This window comes from Candoia aspera, chromosome 7 (assembly GCF_035149785.1).
Source record: "Candoia aspera isolate rCanAsp1 chromosome 7, rCanAsp1.hap2, whole genome shotgun sequence".
In the NCBI taxonomy this organism is placed as follows: Eukaryota; Metazoa; Chordata; class Lepidosauria; order Squamata; family Boidae; genus Candoia; species Candoia aspera.
This window is the reverse complement of record NC_086159.1, coordinates 29,317,032-29,336,700: the sequence shown is the minus strand read 5'-3', so window position 1 is coordinate 29,336,700 and position 19,669 is coordinate 29,317,032. Positions and strand designations below refer to the sequence as shown.

At 38.4% G+C, this 19,669-nt stretch overlaps 1 protein-coding gene across 1 annotated transcript in view; it reads left to right on the top strand.

The window, feature by feature from the left end:
- The window catches only part of PDGFB (platelet derived growth factor subunit B), a 36,081-nt gene extending 18,442 nt beyond the window's left edge, over positions 1-17,639 (top strand). Inside the window, exons 2-7 of the mRNA XM_063309444.1 lie at positions 1,052-1,148; positions 5,574-5,663; positions 6,260-6,465; positions 11,903-12,038; positions 12,191-12,358; positions 14,532-17,639. Of these exons, the coding sequence (XP_063165514.1) occupies positions 1,052-1,148; positions 5,574-5,663; positions 6,260-6,465; positions 11,903-12,038; positions 12,191-12,327 (666 nt within the window). The 3' untranslated portion in view covers positions 12,328-12,358; positions 14,532-17,639. The remainder of the gene's footprint in view (positions 1-1,051; positions 1,149-5,573; positions 5,664-6,259; positions 6,466-11,902; positions 12,039-12,190; positions 12,359-14,531) is intronic.
- Positions 17,640-19,669: the final 2,030 nt, after the last annotated feature.

Sequence of the window (19,669 nt, the reverse complement as noted above, 5' to 3'; positions counted from 1 at the left end):
GAAGAAAGTCTTCAGGAGAAAATGTAACGCTCCAGCAGCTTATGCTGTATCCTCAGTTGCCCTGCCTTAAAATTGCTTTTCTTCTAAACAAATTACACTGAGCTTCCCATATGTAATTTACTCCTTAGTTAAAGGAGTATCCAGCTTTGTTGACATTACAGTCCAGTGTTTGACAAAATATACATGATAGCATTTTAGACAGACAGAAACCAGCAACATAATTTAATGAAGTGGGCACTGCTTTTATTTGGGCTTTTGCTGCCAAATGAAAAAAAAACAACCCTGTTTTAATTTTCATAGTGTATGGTCTCAATATAACGGCTCAACAGTTTAACACCAGCACCAAGTCGCACTGGGGACTGAGAACCATCTACTGCAGTGTTTCTCAACCTTGGCAGCTTTCAGATGTATGGACTTCAACTCCCAGAATTCTGGAAATTGAAGTCCACATATCTGAAAGCTGCCAAGGATAAGAAACACTGATCTATTGGCTTTAATATCAGAGAGAGAGATATTAAGGCTGCAGTAGTAAACATATTTACAGGAGAGTAAACTCCAATAAATGCAGGTGGACCTATATAAACATGCATACGATTACATATAATAACCATTTCCAAGTAGAAGGTATTTGGAACTATCTCAAGATCAGCTTATTAATGGAATATTCAGAATCCTTGGATGTATGACTGTAAAGGTCATCAAAATTATACTCTTCTTCTTTTCCTAAAGAGAAAATGTGAGAGATTCTCTCATGGATGGTGAATACTCTGGCGTTTCTGATGCCTGCACTTTAAAATACACGTGTGCACATTTCTCCTCACTATTTTCTCTTTTTCTGCTAGACCAGCCTTCCCTAATCAGACATTTTCCAGGTGTGATGGGACTGAAGTTCTTTGCTTTTGGAATTCTGTAACTGCAGTCCTAACATATCTGGAGGGTACCAGGTTGGGAAAGGGTGAAGAAGAACTTACCCCATGATAAATGTATAAAATTGGTACAGAACTGACACAGGATAAATATTTAACAAATCTTTTTCTTTTTGGTTTGGCAGGGAGACCCCATCCCTGAAGAAATATATGAACTGCTGCGTGACAGCTCGGTGCGCTCCATCAGAGACCTCCAGCAGGTCCTGCATATAGAATCCGTAGGTAAATTTCCACACCAAATGTTCCTCTTCCATAAATCCCAACAGATGTAACAGTATAGCAAGAACAAATGCATTTGTACATCACCTAAGAGATGCCGCTGTGAATTATGTTGTCTAGATTCAATTTACACCAAGTAAAGCCACAGGCTATATCTGGGTTGACATACTCTCCCCCCAAGATGGTATGTGGCAGTTCACCCACAGAGTAATCCTATAGCCTATTTTGATTTGTGTCCTAAGGGTTTTGGCTATATAGTATCAGAAATACACAGGGATCTTTCAGACAGGGCAGGACATGGATCACTGGTGGAAAACCTGAGAATGTGAGTTAATAAATGAGAGTTATATCTGAATTGAATCCTTATCTTCTGTATGAGTCCAGGCTATAGAATGTTTCCTTATCTTGCCAACCCACCATTTCATGGGATGAGAAAACAAAATATCCACTGCAAAAAATGAATAAACACATCTACAACCCATAGGAAACCAACTTTTCTTCACAATTACAAATAATGGACAGAGTCCTGGTGTAAAAATGGCTGGCTCAGGAACTAGGAATTCTCATCAGAACAAGAACTGAACATGGGACAGTTTCCTTTATTTCTAAGACGAAACATAGGAGAATCCAGGCACAGTTATATTGTGCCAAGGTAGAGGCAGTGCTTCCATATCTATTCTTAGGTTAGAATAGTCCTATGTGATACATACCATTTCAGCACATATACCTCATGTGTATGGTTGAGGAGCTGCAGTTGGCTCAGCTTCTGCCATGCATACCAGTGAAGCACAATCACTGTAAAAAGTGCCTGCGGTCCTCCCACTATCAACGGCACACAACTGCTAATTCCATAATGTTTGAAGCTGTCTTGATTAAACAGAACAGGAAAATTAATTGTTGCTCTAGTACAGCGAACATTCTTGAAATGCTCTGCAAATGATGGAAATCGTGGTTCCTAATCACTGAAATCTTCATTTGCCTCCTATTTTCTAAGAAAATTCAGCACAACAGTATTCACTAGGACTATTTAAAAAGTTTTACTCTTGAATATAAGCATTCTGGAATGTAGGTAGACATGAATGAAGAAGTAGTTCGTCTGCTGTGAGATGTTCCTTTTCCAATTTGAGACCCCACCAGGTCTGGTGCCATTAGCAATGCTGGGAAGTGTTGTTCCATACATTCGGAAAACCTCTGGTTGGAAAAGGCTGCATACATGAATGTCCTGGTTTTCTTTACATAACTCTAGTTCCACCCTTCTTATCACTTCCTTTTTCTTCTGATGACCCTTCATTACCATCATCTTCCCTTCCATATTTTCAGTGATTTGCTGGAATGTAGCAGCTGAGAGCATGAGCCGTGAACCAAACATCCCTGAGTATCAAAGTTGCCTTTGCTGTGAACTCATACAGCATTAGACAAATGTTCTTTCAACCATTGTTCCCACAGTAAAATAATAACATTGGCCAGCCATAGAAGGTGGATTAAAAGAAAAATTGAAATGCTTTCAAAGACTTAGAAAAGAGCTATGGATGCAATTCTAAATATACTTGCTAAAATAAGCCCCATTGAATCCAGAGGGACTTACTTCTCTATAAAATTATTGTGATCAGTCTTATATGAAACAGGCACTTCTTTTAACCCAAGAAAACTTGTGGCTTGACTCTTGCGTGTTTGGCTTAAACTGGGTCTAATTTGGTAATTCATAATACAACAGGGGCAGAAATATTACTTGTAAATGGGTTTTAATATTTTTATTATTTTTTAACCAGTCTGTAATGATTCCTGGTGCTTGCAAAAAAAATACGCCATGAAGTCTGGGGAGTTCATCTTCTTCTGTACTTGAAATTAGATATCAGTAATTCATTATTTGTTTCCTTGGCTGTTAATTTTTATAGTCTATATAAAAGGAAAAAATGAGTAACATCAGGTAACAAGAGGAGAGTTGCTATCTTGCTTTACTGCGGTGACTGGATCTCTCTTAGGCTGCAGAGAGAGTTGGGGATACCTGTCTACAAGACTGAGGTCACAGCCCAGATTGAAGAGGCTTTGGCACGTGCAGGAATGTGAGCACACGTCATGGCCACTGGGTTGGCCCTGGAATGTATTTATAAACATTTTCTCCACAAATTCCATTCTGATCCAACTTCTGCTCCCGCCTGTCCCCTCCCCACCCCCTGCCTTCTCTGTTGTGTTTGTCTATTGGTAGCTTTGTAATCTTTGCCGAGACACTATCTACGGGGGAACAGAATTTCCTGTCTTTGTTTCCGATGCCAGTTGGACCACTGGCACGTTCTCAAAAGCATTCCCGCTCCCTTTCAAAATGCCTGTAAGGGGAGGAGGGAAAAAAAGAGGGAGGGCACCAGCTGTGTTCTGCTATTGTTTCCTTTAAAGTTGCTTGGTCTCTCCACCCGCCTGTCCCGGACTACACAAGCCATATAATGGTGTGCCTTCCAAAATTAGCAGCGCTGGCTTTTCCAAAGCTGGGGTTGTTGCCCTGGTCAGCAGTAGCTTTACTGCTCTATCTGGAAAGACACCCTTGGGGGAAGGGTGAGGTTAACTGGAGAACTCTGTTTTTCAATAGAAGATTTGTTTCAAGTCAACAGCATTGCTATTTTTTCCCCTGTCTGTTTAACCTTTACACAAATACAGCCCCCACCCTGCCCTGATAAAATTCCAGAGAATGGGGGATGGAAGAAGATGGGGAAGATCCAGTTGAGTCCTATGGTATGGACAAGTGACAAAGCTTTGATCCCATGATTCATCTTCCTCTTTCTTTTGGGAGTTCAGAGGTTTTAGGGGCAATGAATCTGGGAATAATAGCCTTTCAAAATATTGTAGTATCAAACTTATATTGGAGATTCAGTGCCCATCTTTGAGTCCTGATTTCTGCAGAATCTGATGCAGAAATCCTGTAGTTTTATTTCCTTTAGCCTTAATCATAGGGATCAGTCAGGTGTTCATAGAAACCTTGCCTTCATTCTCTTTTTTTTTTTTCCTATAAGCTTTCCATTCCTTGTCTCTCATGTTCAGAATTATCCCCCAGAATTAAAATCTGCCCTGCTTTACTTCCCAAGAAAAGTAGTTCATAAAGGTAAAACCTGCAACTGTGCAGGAACTATCTTCAAATACTGCCATTGACTTTGGAATCTGGAGGGATTTGTTGACTCCAAGGAAGGTCTGGCTGATGTGATGGGAATTGCTTTGTTCAGCATTTCCTATGGGAAAATGTTAGAGTATGTTTATAAAGAAAGCAAGCAGGCCTTATCTCTTACCCCTCCCCCCCCCAAAGACCCAATTGCCTAAAATTGAATGCATCCTTAGTAGGAGGGAGAGAACTGTTATACCTACCTACATCTTCACTTTGGAAGGATAAGATTGCAAGGGCCTAAGATCTTGAAGGATATTTATTAGTCAGAGAAGGTACAGAACTGAATAAATGATTAAATAGCTAGATTTGTGAAAAGGCAGCTTAAATCACTCAAATCATTTATTTTACCATTCATGCATTATTCATATTTATAATTTTGTTGTTTTTTTTAAAAAAGCCCTAAAACATGCCCAGTACAACTAACACAATAAGATTACATGCAAATATTAGACAGCAATCAAATAAAATTGTTATTAAAATGATTTCTTGGGTATGAAATATGATGTAATCTGAGGACATCTAAATATAAATATGTTTTCTAGAATGTATAGAAATATATTTTAAAATTTACTTCAAATTAATTTGCAATGCTATTTATTACCAAATTCCATGGAAATGGTCTTGTGGTGCTTAGTACCACATTATCTGAACTTGAAATAAATTGTCAAGTATTTTCCACTGCAACTATTAAAGGATATGATAAAAACTGCAAATTTTAATCTCAGATTGCTAGAATTTGGCTTCTACTATAGAATGATAGTCTCACCTTCTAGCTAAAAACAAAAACCCAAAACATATATTCTTATCTTTCTCCTTGCTTAGAAATACATTTTAGGGCATGCTGGAAAAAAGAATTCCATTTTTTAAGGTGGGGAGAATCCTTGTCTTTGCATCACTGCATTTTCCCTGCAGCTTCCAGTTTATCACTTATGACTGCTTCTTCCAGGGAAAAAATCTGCACAACTTTACCTCCCCATTTTAAAATACTTATGCAGAATAATCTTTGCACATTTTACTGTATATAATACATCTTGAGCAGAATTAAGAAGATAGGCAGAGCTGCAGGTTACAGAATTTTTACTGAGTTTATTGTTCTAGCACCACATTGACTGTAATTCTTCTTCTTGGTCTTCTTAATAAGGATAATTATAGTAACATTTTGCTGTACTAGAACCAGTCATTTCCTTCTTTATGATTTTGTGAACCTCCTGGTAACTGCTGTACTGATATAAGTTACATATTAATTTAATTAAGGACATTGTTACTTTCTCTTTTTGCAGATGAAGATACCTCTACTTCATACATGAATTTCACCAAAGTACATGCTGGTGAAAATCTTGTTCCTTTGTCCCGTGGAAGACGAAGTTTAGGTAAGCTATAGATATGCTGGCTATCTATAGTATTTCAACTACTAAAGTATGGGGTCAGTTTTAGTCCAGAAATACTTGAGTTTCAGTTCCTTCATGCATAAACTATCACTATCTTCTACTGTACCAAACCAAATAACCCTTTCTTTACATTTTCAGCCAGAAATAGTAACTGTTTCCCTAATCTTTGGAATTTGTTTTGTTCCCAATTCAGAGATGGGAATATTGGTTGGAGATCTGTTACATGCATTTTAAAAAATCTTAGATTCTGCAACTGAAAAATCATGCAGTATTCCTTCAGCTGAAGCAACTAATTAAAAATAGTTTGTTTTTAGGAGTGCAGTAATAATAAATTTGGTTATAGTGGAAGGTTGTGTAAGATACTTGGTAAATAACTAAGATCTATATTCGGTGAAATATTTTCATCCCTTGCTCAATGGAAAACTTACAAAGACTCCTAACAACTCCTAAATGCATAGCACAAATTTCCTAAACATTTCCAGATAAAATGAGACATGCAGTAAAACATGAAATAAGGAAACATAGTCGTAAGTTCCAAAGTTGATTTCACCGGGAATTTTTTTCTTTGATTTTTCTAGGCAGAGCAGAACCTATTGAGCCAGCAGTAATTGCTGAGTGCAAGACACGATCTGAAGTCTTTGAAATCTCCCGGAGCATGGTGGATTCAACCAATGCCAATTTTCTTGTGTGGCCACCCTGCGTGGAAGTGCAGCGGTGCACAGGCTGTTGCAATACCCGAGCAATGCAATGTCGTCCCACACAGGTGCGGGTGCGGCATATCCAGGTATACAAATATATCCCTCTTTTCCTCGGTTCTCCAGTCCTCTCTGGAAAATCACTTTAAAGTTGATCAAGTGCAAAAAACATATCTGATAGCTTTTGAAAATCAAAACAAGGTTAAGATCTGGGCTTCTGTACCCTGTCTAAATTGTCTCCTGATATGGGGCACAGATTTGGCAAAAAGAATCTTGGTGTTACCTTAATGGCTATGAATGTTTCTTGAATAAGATATTCCCCTGCAAGATAGGTATGCCTGAGTGAAAGAAAAAAATGTATTCAAATGAATAGGAACAGGCAGCCAGAGACATACTGAGTTGCAAATGGGAGTGCTGTCTTGTGAGATGGCCTGTCAGTCTTTTCTAGTGATCTACAGCCTGGTGAAGGAAAGTCTGTTTACAAGTTAAGCAAATGCTATGAAGGCCAAGTGTCTCCAGTTCTTAGGAAAACTAAACTCTGTAGCATGGCTCCTCAGGATTGATGCTAATTCGGTAGGCAGTTTTCCAGGCCAGGCAGATCCTTTACAGTTTCTACCTAACCAAGTACTGGATTGGATAAGATCATGTGCAGGGGGCTGCAGCAGCAGCTTCTGAATTTATTCTTCACATTGCAGTGCTCCATAAGACTTGGGAGCCTTAAGCTGCTTGTCTCCAATGCATAAACTACTGTAGCTAGAAAGGAAGCCAGCCTGAGAAATCCCTTTCCAGATTTTAGCCCCTTCCTTCTCTATGACCACAATGAGAGCCTAATATTCTATCTGGATCATGCCTACCACAACCCCTGATTGATGTATTCCCCTCCTTCTTTTCAAAGGGAGGGAGGGAGGGAGGGAGGAAGATACCACAGTTTTAGCATTTTTCCTGTCACTAGGGCTAGAAGGGGAAAAGGGAAGATAGGTGGAAGTTGTCTTCCTGATGGCCTCAGTATAAATAGAAGATGACACTGTGTGTTGCTGCCTTCAAGAAATGGTCAGTGAGCTGTACATGTGTTGGGGCAACTGTGTTAGGAGGAAAACAATGAGTGGGAAAGGGGTTCTTAAGATGTATGTGTGGCAACACGAAAAGAGATCAGGTCAAGAATGAATGTGGGCTTAATGAATGCCTATTGAATGCAAAAGTGAGCAGCCAGTACAAGCAAAATATATTGAAGTGCTTTGGTAAAGGCAATGAAAGAGGACTAGCTCAAATATCAAAGATATGAAAGAAGACTAGAAGGACTGAGAGGAAGGGGAAGACCAAGAAAGTCATGTTTGGATGGAACTGATGAGACCCTCAAAAAGAATAAGGTAAAGTTTAAAGAACAAAAGACAGAATTATACAATGTATGCTCAAAATAATGCAGAAGATAGGTTAATATTGTTTGCAAAGATAATTCTTAGTTCATATGCCAACACCTGTTTCAAACAACAGAACTAAAACAGTACACCTGGACATCACCAGACTAACATTACTGTAATCAAATTGGTTACGTATAGGAAACAGTAGATGGGAACGTACAATCCAGTTAGCCAGAACTTCCAGGTGCATGTTGAGGAACCAATAATGAATTATTGTGTCAAATATCAGGGTTAAACCTATAAAATTAAAGAGAGTATGTAAGCCAGCAGAACATGACCTGGTACAATTAGAATTTAAGATCAGTGTAATGATTAACTTACGGTAAAGAGAACTGAGAAGCTATGGGAAGAAATAAGAGTCATGAAAATTTACATGGAAAAATGATTCTCAAAATGTCAAAGATCCAAATGGCTTCCAAGACAAGCTATCTTGACAGCCAGACAGACATTATGAAAGCCTTGACAACAAGAAGGAAGTACAGAAACTAAACACAAACTTCCAGCATCAAGCAAGAAAGGACAAGGAAAGATATGTCAATCAAGGATTTCAACAAATAGAGGAAAATAACAAGAAAAGAGAGATGAGAGACATTTTTAAGAAAATCAGAGAACTCACAGGAAAATTTCCAGCTTATAGGAATATTCAAGAGTAACTATGGAAGGGATCTAATTGAGACAAATGATACTAAAGATTGGTTGGAAAAATTAATGAAACTCTTTTCAAATGGGATTATGAGATGATAGAGGTATTTGAAGAGATAATATATTCAGGAACCATGAGAAAGTAAGATACAAAGCAATAGAACACTGTCAAATAGAAAAGCATCAGGTATAGATAAAATACCCATTGAACTATTTAAAGGTATAGGGAAGAGAGAGTTACAGCTCTATGTCAACAAATAATGGACAAGTTTATGAGACCTAGAGATTGGAAAAGTGTATTTACAAAGGATGTTTACCTTTATTTCTTGATTACAGCAAGGGTTTTGGTTCTATATAGACCATACCCAGTGGAACATATTAAGGCTAGTGGGCATGTCAGAATGCCATTCTTTTGAATAAACTTTACAATGAAGCTATTATAAAAACTGGATTTGGAAAAAACAAAGTAGTTCAGAAAAGTGGAAGAAAGGGATGTATATTGATTCCTTATTTGTTTAACTTGCACAGCAAATATAAGAATAGTGGGATTGGAAGAAATGACAGTGGAAATAAAAATTGGAGATTGAAACTAAGAATTTGAGGTATGCAGACAACAGCAGTTAGAAGAGCTCATTAGGAAAGTGAAAATAGAAAGAAAAGTCTGGGCTAAAGTTAAATGTAAGAAAGTAAGGATACTGTTCATAAGCATGCTTAGTGGATTTATGGATGTGGTAGATAGTTCTGGATTTTTGACTGAAGAATAGGTAAATATGAATAGTATACAAGAGAAAAAATAGATGAATTTTAATGAGGAAGGCAAAGACAAACTCAGGAAGATTATAAAGGAATTGGATTTTTTTTTAAATGTCAACAGAGATTGGAATAGTTTTTTTCCCGGTGCTATGAAAGTCAAACATTGTACAGCTGTGAAAGTTGAACATTGAGAAAGTGCCACAGAAAGAAGATAGTTATATTTGAATTATGAGCCTGGAGGCAGTTACTAAGAGTGCCATAAGTTGCAGAAAGGTCCCAGAAGAAATAAAAACTGTTCCCTTCAATGATGATTAGCAAGCAGAAACTCACATATTGTGGTTCTTGTATAGTGCCTGGATCAGATATTGCCAAGTATATTGCATTTATAGTAATCCTACAAACATAATATAATATAATATAATATAATATAATATAATATAATATAATATAATATAATAAATATAATTCTACAAATGCCTGCTTTGAAGAAAGCCATGTTAAGTTCAGCATTGGCTCCTGCTATGTTCATAAAAATTGAAAGAGACAGAAATCAATAGCTTTATTTTTAAGTTTTCTGAAGAAGGAACTCTGTAACATACTACACTTTAGTATGTAATGCAAGCATAAAATCCAATAGTCAGGCGGTAGAATTGGCAGAACTGAACATGCTGACAAACAGTATGATTCTTTACCACGCTGGTGCTCCTAACAAATATTATATTCCCAGCTGCTCCTCTAAATTATTCTCTCTGAATGCATTGTAAGAGGATACCTTGCAAATGACCTCTTGTTCCAATGCTGTTGAATTTACAACTAATATGGATCTCTATGCTTCCTCCCGGACAAATCATTTAAAACAAAAATGCCAATCCCTTGCTTGACCTCTGTATGAGAAAGACTTCCTTGGGTTTTTCATGCAACAATACACAAAGGAAGTAAAATGTACACCATTTCTATGCAGGAAATTCCTTTCTCCATAAAATGTTATGGAGCAGAAGAAAATGAAGTTGGGTGGAATGATGGGGATGTCATAGTTTTGTGGAAAAAACAATAAGGAGTTCATAGGTTAGTCAGCAAATATGATCTGGAAATGCTTTCTTTGAAAATAGAAAAGCCCATATTGTTTATTTGGAAACATTGTCTACTAAGCAATTTGTGAGTTATAGCAGAATGTGGCTTTTTAAGAAAGATAAACTGAGGGGGAGTTTGGTCACTGCTAAGTTCCTGGGAAGATCACACTCACACACTTTATGTCAGCATTTGCATAACATGTTTAACCAGATAGCCACCAACCTCATTGTAGTTCCTTATCCTTAGATGGGCACCAATCAGTCATGCCAACCAGTTCAAGGATTGCCATCCGGAGGTCCCCATCCCCTTCTTCCATCCCACTATGCCTGGAGAATATTGGCAAAACTTCATTACATTAACGGCTGCTTCCCTATTAGCTACATAAGCGGTTTGGATGTTCATTGTTTTAGAAGTATGTTTTGTGACTGCCTGACATTGCCAGTGAGTGTTGTAATGCAGCATGTTGCTTTTTCAGAGTTGTATGCTTTGGTCTCATTTCATTGGAGGACTGATTGACTGGTGCAGGGTGTTAGAAACTGGGTTACTGAATTTGTGTGACACTATCATACCCCCAAACTAAGCTTTGAGTAACAATTGACTCAAAGTTTGGGGTTAAAATGGTCCTTCTTCTGACCTTGGATATCTGAGTTTCCATGGCACATAGGACTAAAAATGCCTGTTAAAAGTGCTGTGCAAACCATAGCCTCATATCACATTTAAAACAGCCTTCAGTAGAGTTGCATTTTTCCCTCTAGTGAAAGTATTTCTTTAGCCCATAGTCACACTACATATTTAACCCTCCTACCTTTAGCTGGGTCAGTTCAGAGATCCAACATGGTGTGGTAGTTAAGGTGCTGGGCTAGGAATGGGGAGATCCAGGTTCCAGGTATAGGAGCCAGCTGGATGACCTTGGGCCAGTCACTCCCTCTCAGCCCTAATCACCATCAATGTGACAGTACTGCTGATAAACAAAATCTTGTTATATCACCCATTGAGTGCTTTGCTGTAAGAACTAGAAAAGGGCAGTGCAAATACAAGCAGACCCTGCAACCATGTGGAACAAATGCTAAGAAAAACAGCAGCCTTTAGCTAGAGCAGTTTGCTGTACAGTATTTCCTTTGTCTTCCTGTAACAAATCTGCTGTTATGCTTGTGACATCGACTTGCAGTTTGATCCGGGATGGCAGGAGGTGGGCAGGCAAGTACTGGTGAGTGAATAATTTCTTGCAAGGAGAATGGATTCAGTGACCTCTTGGTCTTCTTCAGCTCTATGTAGCTTATTACAGGATCAGCAAAGAGGAAGTATCATGAGCAATGAATAGGAGCCAGCACTATTCTTCATGGTGCATTTTCACGATTTGTTTAGTGAAATAATACCGATATTCTGAGCAAGGAAATTTGGTAGTTTGGGTGAAATGTTCCGATTTTCCCAATCTGGACTTGAGTTTCAATCCTTCATTACCATATGTTAATGGAGTAACCTAAGATGCTATTTTGATCATTACACTACATCTGGACTTTATCCCAAGGCAACAAAAAGCTTAAAATGTACAAGAATCTTTAATAGTGGTAGCAATGCTGGCTGAATTGAGGTGAATTCGGTGCTGAATATCATAGAGCTTGTTCTTATTCTCTTCTGATAGGTAAGTAAGATTGAAGTTGTTGGAAAGAAGCCAGTCTTTAATAAAGCAATTGTAGCCTTAGAAGACCACCTGGAATGTCGATGTGAGGCAGTATCACCCCAACTTCCCAACTGGGCCAATTCCCGTGAACACAGAGGTGAGTAATGTAGAATTTATGCTTATGAGAATTGGGTACATAGGAAGAGAAGTCAGAACTAATAAGTAGAAAGGATTGTTTTAAAATGCGTTTGTCAGTGTCAATAAGCTCTTGTATACTAATGTTCATTGTGCACCCTCTTCTTCTGGCAGGTGGGCCCGCAGTGAGTGCTGGAACATCTCTTCCAGCAAGGGCAAGAGCGCACAGGTTGCTGCCACGAAAGAGGAAGCATCGAAAGTTCAAACACGTACATGAGAAGAAAGTGCTGAAAGAAATTTTCCCAGTGTAAAAATGCTGGCAGGCAAAAGTACAAATGTCAGGTAACCGTACCAAATATAACCGCTCTGTTTGGGAACCTCTATTAGAGAATCTCTAGCCAACGTTGTTTTCACACTAAATCCACTTGAACTACTGAGGTATTGCTTTTCCACAGCTGGCTGGAAAGAGAAATCAGGTGACTGTTCCATACCTTATTTTATTAAGGGAATGCAAAAAAATGAAATGTGTTTTATGGTGAGTTTGGGACAAAACAGCCCAACTTGAAACATCCTGTTGAAACAGTTAGCTGTGTTCTGGCTGAGTTAAAATTAAAACAAATATTCTGATAATAGGAAACACTGGGAATTTGGAAGAAGCCACATTAATAGTTTTTTTGTCATCCCACATCCACAAGAATATGAGGGATGACAATCTATGGTGACTCCTTCTGTCTAGCCAACTTGCAGGAAAATTAACCAAAGAGATGATTTTAAAAACATGTTTGAAACTAAAGCAAACAGTGGGAACTTAATTCTGCAGTCACCCCCTGCAAATTCAATTTAGATTATAATCTGTTACACCAGCTACTTTGCAAGATCAATCAGTAGATTTGGCATTTCTTTTGCAGCCTCCTTGCCAAATATAACCTCAGCAAAATGAACTCCTTGATTTATTTTGTTTGCAAATGAGGATGGAAGCTGGCTGCAAAAAAGTTTGCTGCAACAATTACATTAACAATACAGTAAGAATAAACAAACATGCTAAAGCTCAACAAATGAGCACAAAACTATGCAGTATTTGCATTTTACATGCAATCTGAAGCACACTAAAAGAACACTAGAACATGTATAAAGTATGCATGCACATGAAAGCTTAACAACCCAACCAATCTAAGTTTATATTAGTACTCTTTGCCCGTACAAAACCTTAAATATATTACCAACACCTGTATATGAAGCACAGTAGCATGTGCTTGCAAAGATACCTTTGCATATCCTGTCTGCGAAATAAAGGCCAAGACAACTTAATCCAACCACCCACAGATACTCTAAATTCCCCGTAACATTTTTTTAAGCAGTAATTTACCAGTCAAGCTGGCAGAATGCAGCTGCAAGCAATCTTCTGCCTGCCCACATTTTTAATCGTTGAGTTCTTCTCACCCTGTCCAGTATCAACCTGTTGCAGTGGGGACATGAGTGCTTCCTGTACTTGTATAGAAAAAGAAATGGATAAAGCAAGCTAATCACAACCTGTGAAACAACAGCAAATCACAGTACACAGGACACTCAAAACAATGTCTCATTAAAATGCCAACCTTTGTTCCATGTGTATTTTGAGCTCAGGAGATTTGAAACAGCCATTCAATTGCCTAGCAGTGCCCTTGATGTGATCAAAATGTTTTACAATATTTAATAATTGCCATTCAGCAAACATGCTATGCAATATTATTTGTAATATTTCTTTTTAGCACAGTTAAAGGTATAGCAATGAATTTTTTGTTACTATGTCAAGTTTTATTTCTGCAGGAAAAGATATGAAATGAGACAAGTCATTAAAGCTCACCCAGCCCAAACTGAGAAATTCAAGTGCAACTCATGAGAAAGTTGCAAAGATCAAACAAAAATTAGCCTTTAGTTTTAAAAGACTCAATAATTTTTCAAAATTATGCTGACTTTTTAAAATGCCATAAATCACATTTGGAAAAAAAATGAGAAGACAGTTTAGGAAAATCAGAATGCTACAAATTGACATCAAAATTGTTAGGATGTTGTTGAAGGATTTTTATTATCAGCCTTTATAAAACTCAGTATGAGTTTCTGTAGAGTGTTCCTACAGTCATTCCCTGGTAGACATCTGGTTGGGTATTATGAGATAATTTATTTATTTATTATTCAAATTTAATTACTGCCCATCTCCCCCAGGAGAGGGACTCTGGGTGGAATGTTGGATAGATAGTGTTCCGGTCTGATCCAGCACAGTTCTACTGATTTTTTATGGGTACTTCTTAAAATGTTGTAACAAAAATATCAGAGTTCTGGAAAAGCAATGAATATGGAAGCAATCCTTGAATTTAGTAGTCAGGTGGCAGGATAGAAATCTCCTGAATATGAAAATGTGAAGTGGTATGCAAAGACCAGAACCAACATCATACCTGTCTCATTTAGACACCATGAGCAGACGACTTGTTCTCTGGAATGGAATGCTAATCCTCCTTTTTCTTTGCTTATGTTTCAGGTTTATTTAATATATTTGCTGTTTAGCCCCCATGGGGTTATCAAGAGTTTCTCTCCGTCCATCTGCCTCAGTGCCCTTTTGGACGGCTAATGGTGCTTCCTGATTCCTCATTCGCTGAATGTTTTCTCACCAAAGTTTGCCATTCAAGTTCATAATGGCATTACATTCACCTCTTGTAGAAGAAAAAGGACAGAGGAAATAAAGAAAAAAAACACAGCAATGGGGACGGACAACATGCTTTTTGCTGCAACGAACAGTTTCGAAATGTTGCAGACTTGTGGTTCAAATGCATTTTGGAAGTGGTGGGTTTTGAGAAAACAGGAGTATTACAAGGTTATTTTTCCTCCTTTTTTTTCTTGCCCCACCGTGGAGTTAACTGGGCTCAGGTCGTATACTGTGGCAGTGAGCATGTCAAAATAGTCAGTATGGCAAACAGTGACAGCAGATGCACTAAGGACTTTTAATGTCATGTTTCCACTGATACGTTTAATGTCTTCATGTATATTTCATTTTTCATGCCATGCCCTGGGGAACTGAAGCAATGAATACTAAATACCAATACCTAACACTTTCTGCAAACAGGCAGGGAGCAGTTATGTCGGGGGTCCATCCCACCCACCCCCCATTCAAGGCTTCCTCATGGGTCAAAGAGGTAATTTCTGAAAGTGATGTTAAGAAAGACTTGGCTCCCCCTGTCAATTGAATTTAGAGATGTTTCTGTTGATGGATTTATATTGAGGAAAGTAACAATTGCCACTCATGGACGAAGCAGGGCTGTTGTGCTATTTTTGCAACCACTGCCTCCATAGCTGCTAGAATAAAGCATTGCTTTTTAGTAAGCAGGGCCATAGCAATGTTTCAGCATGTTTTTTAACATTAGGCCATATGCAGGCAATCAGCATCATCTCTATAAATGATCTCAAATGCCAGTGGAGGTAGAGAGGTCTCTATTTAGGACAACAGAGAGCTCTTGCTACTCCAGATAAATAGCAGCAGATTCAACAGATCACTGGTGTGATACAGTTATATAGCATCGGTCTTCATTTGTATGTCCCCTTTTTCCCAGACACTGTTATTACCATTTCCTCTCTAGCATAGTCATTTATGCGCAGATGCAGTCTTACACAGGGGCATCTGTGGAGTTGGGTGGGGGTCAGGAGTAAAAAGAGTAAAGATGGCAGTTGCACTTGCCATCTTGACCCCACCCCACCCCCTGGATACCCCAGGTCTTATATTAATAATCTCAGGTTAATATCCTCCAATCTGATGAAAACCAAGCTGTGTAAAGTCTTAGAAAAGCCATACAAAATGCTGCCATTGTGCACAATGCATTGGATATCTACAGAAGTCAAGTGGTGCTGAATATCATTACACAAAGTGCTGTTGGCCCCATCAAAATCCCAATTGGTAGCATCTGATGGATATGGCAGATTTCTCTCCCCTTGTGTCTCCAGCCTTGGGATCTGCTCTCTTTAAAAGTATGATAAGCTGTTCCCTCTCACTAAAGGATATAATTCACTGAAAGTCTTCTATGAGACAGTAAAACAACAACAAAAGGTATTCATGTTATCAGAAAGGAAAAAAAAGTGGTTTAATTGTTTGTGGGCCTCTGCTGAGAAAATACTGAACAACAACAACAACAACAAAAGGGCAGGGAGGGCATAATTTCCCCTTTCCAACTACTTTTTAGCCCCGCTCTATGTTGTTATAAAAGAGGAAAGGCAAAAAGAAAATTGCTGAAGTCATAGATGGGTAGGCTTTGACCAAGATTTGGGCACTGAAGCTCTAATTCTATGATTTCTACACTATTGCCTGCCTCATGATGGTAAAATATCCTTAAATTTTAACTGAAAAATGTTCTAGCTTCATCCTAAGTCACTGAACACATGATAGAGCCCAGCAGTAACACAAATATCTTTGTTAGGAGAATCTTGCCTAAACAGATGAAACTGAAAAGCTTTTGGCAAGGAGACATCTCAAGAAGAAATAAGGCCTTTTGCAATCTTTAAAATACGTTAAATGAGCTAGGCAAACCATGGTTTGCTAGGATTACCAGTTCTGGGCCGAAAAACTCCAGCTGATCATTAGATGGCAGAGCAGAGTTACGACTTTCTATAATCTCTTTGCTGCTATCTAATCCTGATTTTTGCAGCCCAGGTGGTAGCTCTAGGTTCATTCTGTAAGCCACATTTGGGTTGGTTTCTAGCCCTAAGACATTAGCTATGGTTTTTAGATTACAAAGGCTGAGATTATGCAACATGTTAAGCCAAATGCAAACAACCCACACTATAATGTTGTAGGATGTACAAATTGAACAACCATCTATCTTACTCCACCTGAGACAAAAGGAAAGATCCTACAATCAGGCAAACTAAGTAGAAGCTACTGCAGAAACATGGGGCAACTAGAACTCTAATAGGAGAAGATTGTTTGTCTTGTTTCCCTGCCCGATGAAGAATTGTCCAAATAAACCTTTTCCTCCCTTGCTCCATTTTCAGTCCATCTGCCTATTGAGAGAGAATGGAAAGGGAAAATTAGCTGGAGTACTTAGTTCACCTCCTACTTCAGATCTTGTCCAAAGAGAATGGGGGCCAATAATCTTGACCTTCATTTCAGTAGTGCTACTGATATCCAGTGCCCTAGATCATTTTTTATAACACCTCTTGCATTGATTCCACCCAGTTTTTCTCTTACAAAGACATCTGTGGTGCTCTTATACCTGATAAGACTGAGATTGGTGATCATTAGTAAATAAATTACTTGTTTATTTAGCCAGATTGTACTGGTTAAAAAAAAAAAAAGCATTAGAACTATAGCTGTGGTCACTCGATATAATTCCATGGCAGCAAGATGTATGAAAAATCCGCTCAAAACAGTTTGGAAATACCTGTCTCTTCTCACGTTATACTCAATGGTTTATTTCTGACATTAAAACACTTGCTATTCAGTCCTATTTTGCTTTGTTTTCAAAGGCTGTTTGTTTTCTGCATAATTTCATTTGTAAGGCAGGAGAGGTCCTTCATCATCCCCCATTTTATGTACAATTAATTTATACTCTGTACTGTATTTAAAACTGTTTTTAAAAAATCTTAAAACCCAAAATCTCAATGGTTTTATGTTTTATTTGGGTTCAATTCCTATATGCAGGTTGAAGAGAAAATTTAAAAAGTCTCAGAAGCCAAACTATATTTTACATTTAGAAGTTGATGTTCATTATTGTTGGTTGATAGTCATTCTTTTCCTTAAGTATTCTGTGTTCAAAATGCAGGGACATCCATTGGGAATGGTAAAAAAAAAATCAAGATGGTAGCTGTGATGGTAATATTGAAGCTCTGTTTTTTATGTGCATCACAGCTATCATCTTGAAACAGGTGGCACTTGGATTGCACCATTGCAGGCACCATCTTGACTTTTTTGACCATGCTCTGCAGATACCCTTGCAGGTTACTGCTAACAGCAACATGATAGCTGAAATAAAATAAAGAGAATTCCACCATCCATCGTGGTGAAAACACCTTCTCTGTAATCTGATATCACTAGCACCACCACACCCCCTCCCCTCCCCAGGGGTGGTTTTTCCCCACCAGCAGCAGAAGGCAGCTGGTGGAATTCTCTCAGCATCACTGATGAATGCCAAAGGAGTGGGGAAATGCAGGTCTTGGTATCTTTGGTTTCTGATTTTCACATGCTTTGGGCACCACGGAAAGTGCTGCATTTCATATTTGCCTGCCATACTCCTTGTTCCCAACTTGAATTTGCTGAATAGAGAAAAAAAAATCTATAAAAAGGACTCCTCTGCCATCTCCAGAGGGTCTGAGCACATGACTGTTATCTCACCATCACACCACTGGCATTTGGAAGGCCAACATAGGAAAGCTGTGGTGTACTAGGTGGGTTAGGGATGATTTGGCCACATCATGAATTGTAAGGTTGCAGAGCTCACTGAATTCATTTCACCTATGGTAATGGTTTGTGATCTCATAAAAAAATGCTTCAATATGCACAAGCCATTGGTATACAACAGAATGAATTAACCACTGAATGACTGATACATCCATTCATGCAGAAAGTTGGCTCAGATAAAAGTGAAACCCAAAGAGTTCCAAGAGCAAGGATGACATCCTATTGGTGGATGAAGAGGCAACCTGCTTATTAAAACTGCTGCAGCCCAGGGAGGATGCCTCAGACTTCATTCTTAGTAGACTGGAAAATAAACCTTGGTGTATGAATTTACAATGAGAAACAGTCTTAATGTCTTCCTACTTCAAAGGCCTTTATTCCATTCCTAATTACTATATAGTACATATAGGATGAGTTCATGCATAATGCCAAGATATAACCCTTACTTTAGAAACCATAGGGCCTACTTTTGCACACTCAAACCAAAACAAATCCTACCATGGCTTAGTGCAACGTCTGAACCCAGCCAATGTGTTACTGTGGATAACAAACCACTTAGTTGCCAGAGGCATCTGCAGGATCTGATACTTTTGTCAAAATTACTTGCCGTTGTGATGCAAGCTTGCACATGCTGCATATACAAAAGGGACAGAGCTTGCATTGCAACAACATAATGCTTTCATCATTTGCCACCACTTGAGCTTCCTAGATGCCCCCAAGTCACCTCTGTTGATTGCCCAAGGTATAGTTCTACAGGGAACATGCCTTGATTGTTTTTGTTTCTCCAGAGTAAACACTCTCTCTTTGCATAAGTCTTTGTCCAGATGTTACAATGGTATCCAAGATGACATATGGCAAATTACGTTACCACAATGTAGATCAGCAAGTGTTTTTTTGCTTACTTTCAATCTTCAAAGAACATCCGGCGAGGTGGAAACCTTTGAATATTGGTCACAGTCCCACTAGAAGAGTTTGAAAGCTACAGATGTAGACTTGAATAATAATTTGCTTTAAATAACAAGATACTTTAAATATTTATATAGCCTTCTTCAGATAAGTGCTTTCCAGGTGTACTGAATTACAACTCCTTGAATTGTTAAGCAATGTGGCAAAAGGGATGATGGAGTTTTTAAAGGTTAATAAAAGAACTCCAAGCAGCTAAGAACAATCTTTCAGAGTAGAAGCATGAACCAAAAAAGGAACTTGCACATTAAGCTTAATTACATCCAGAAATAAAT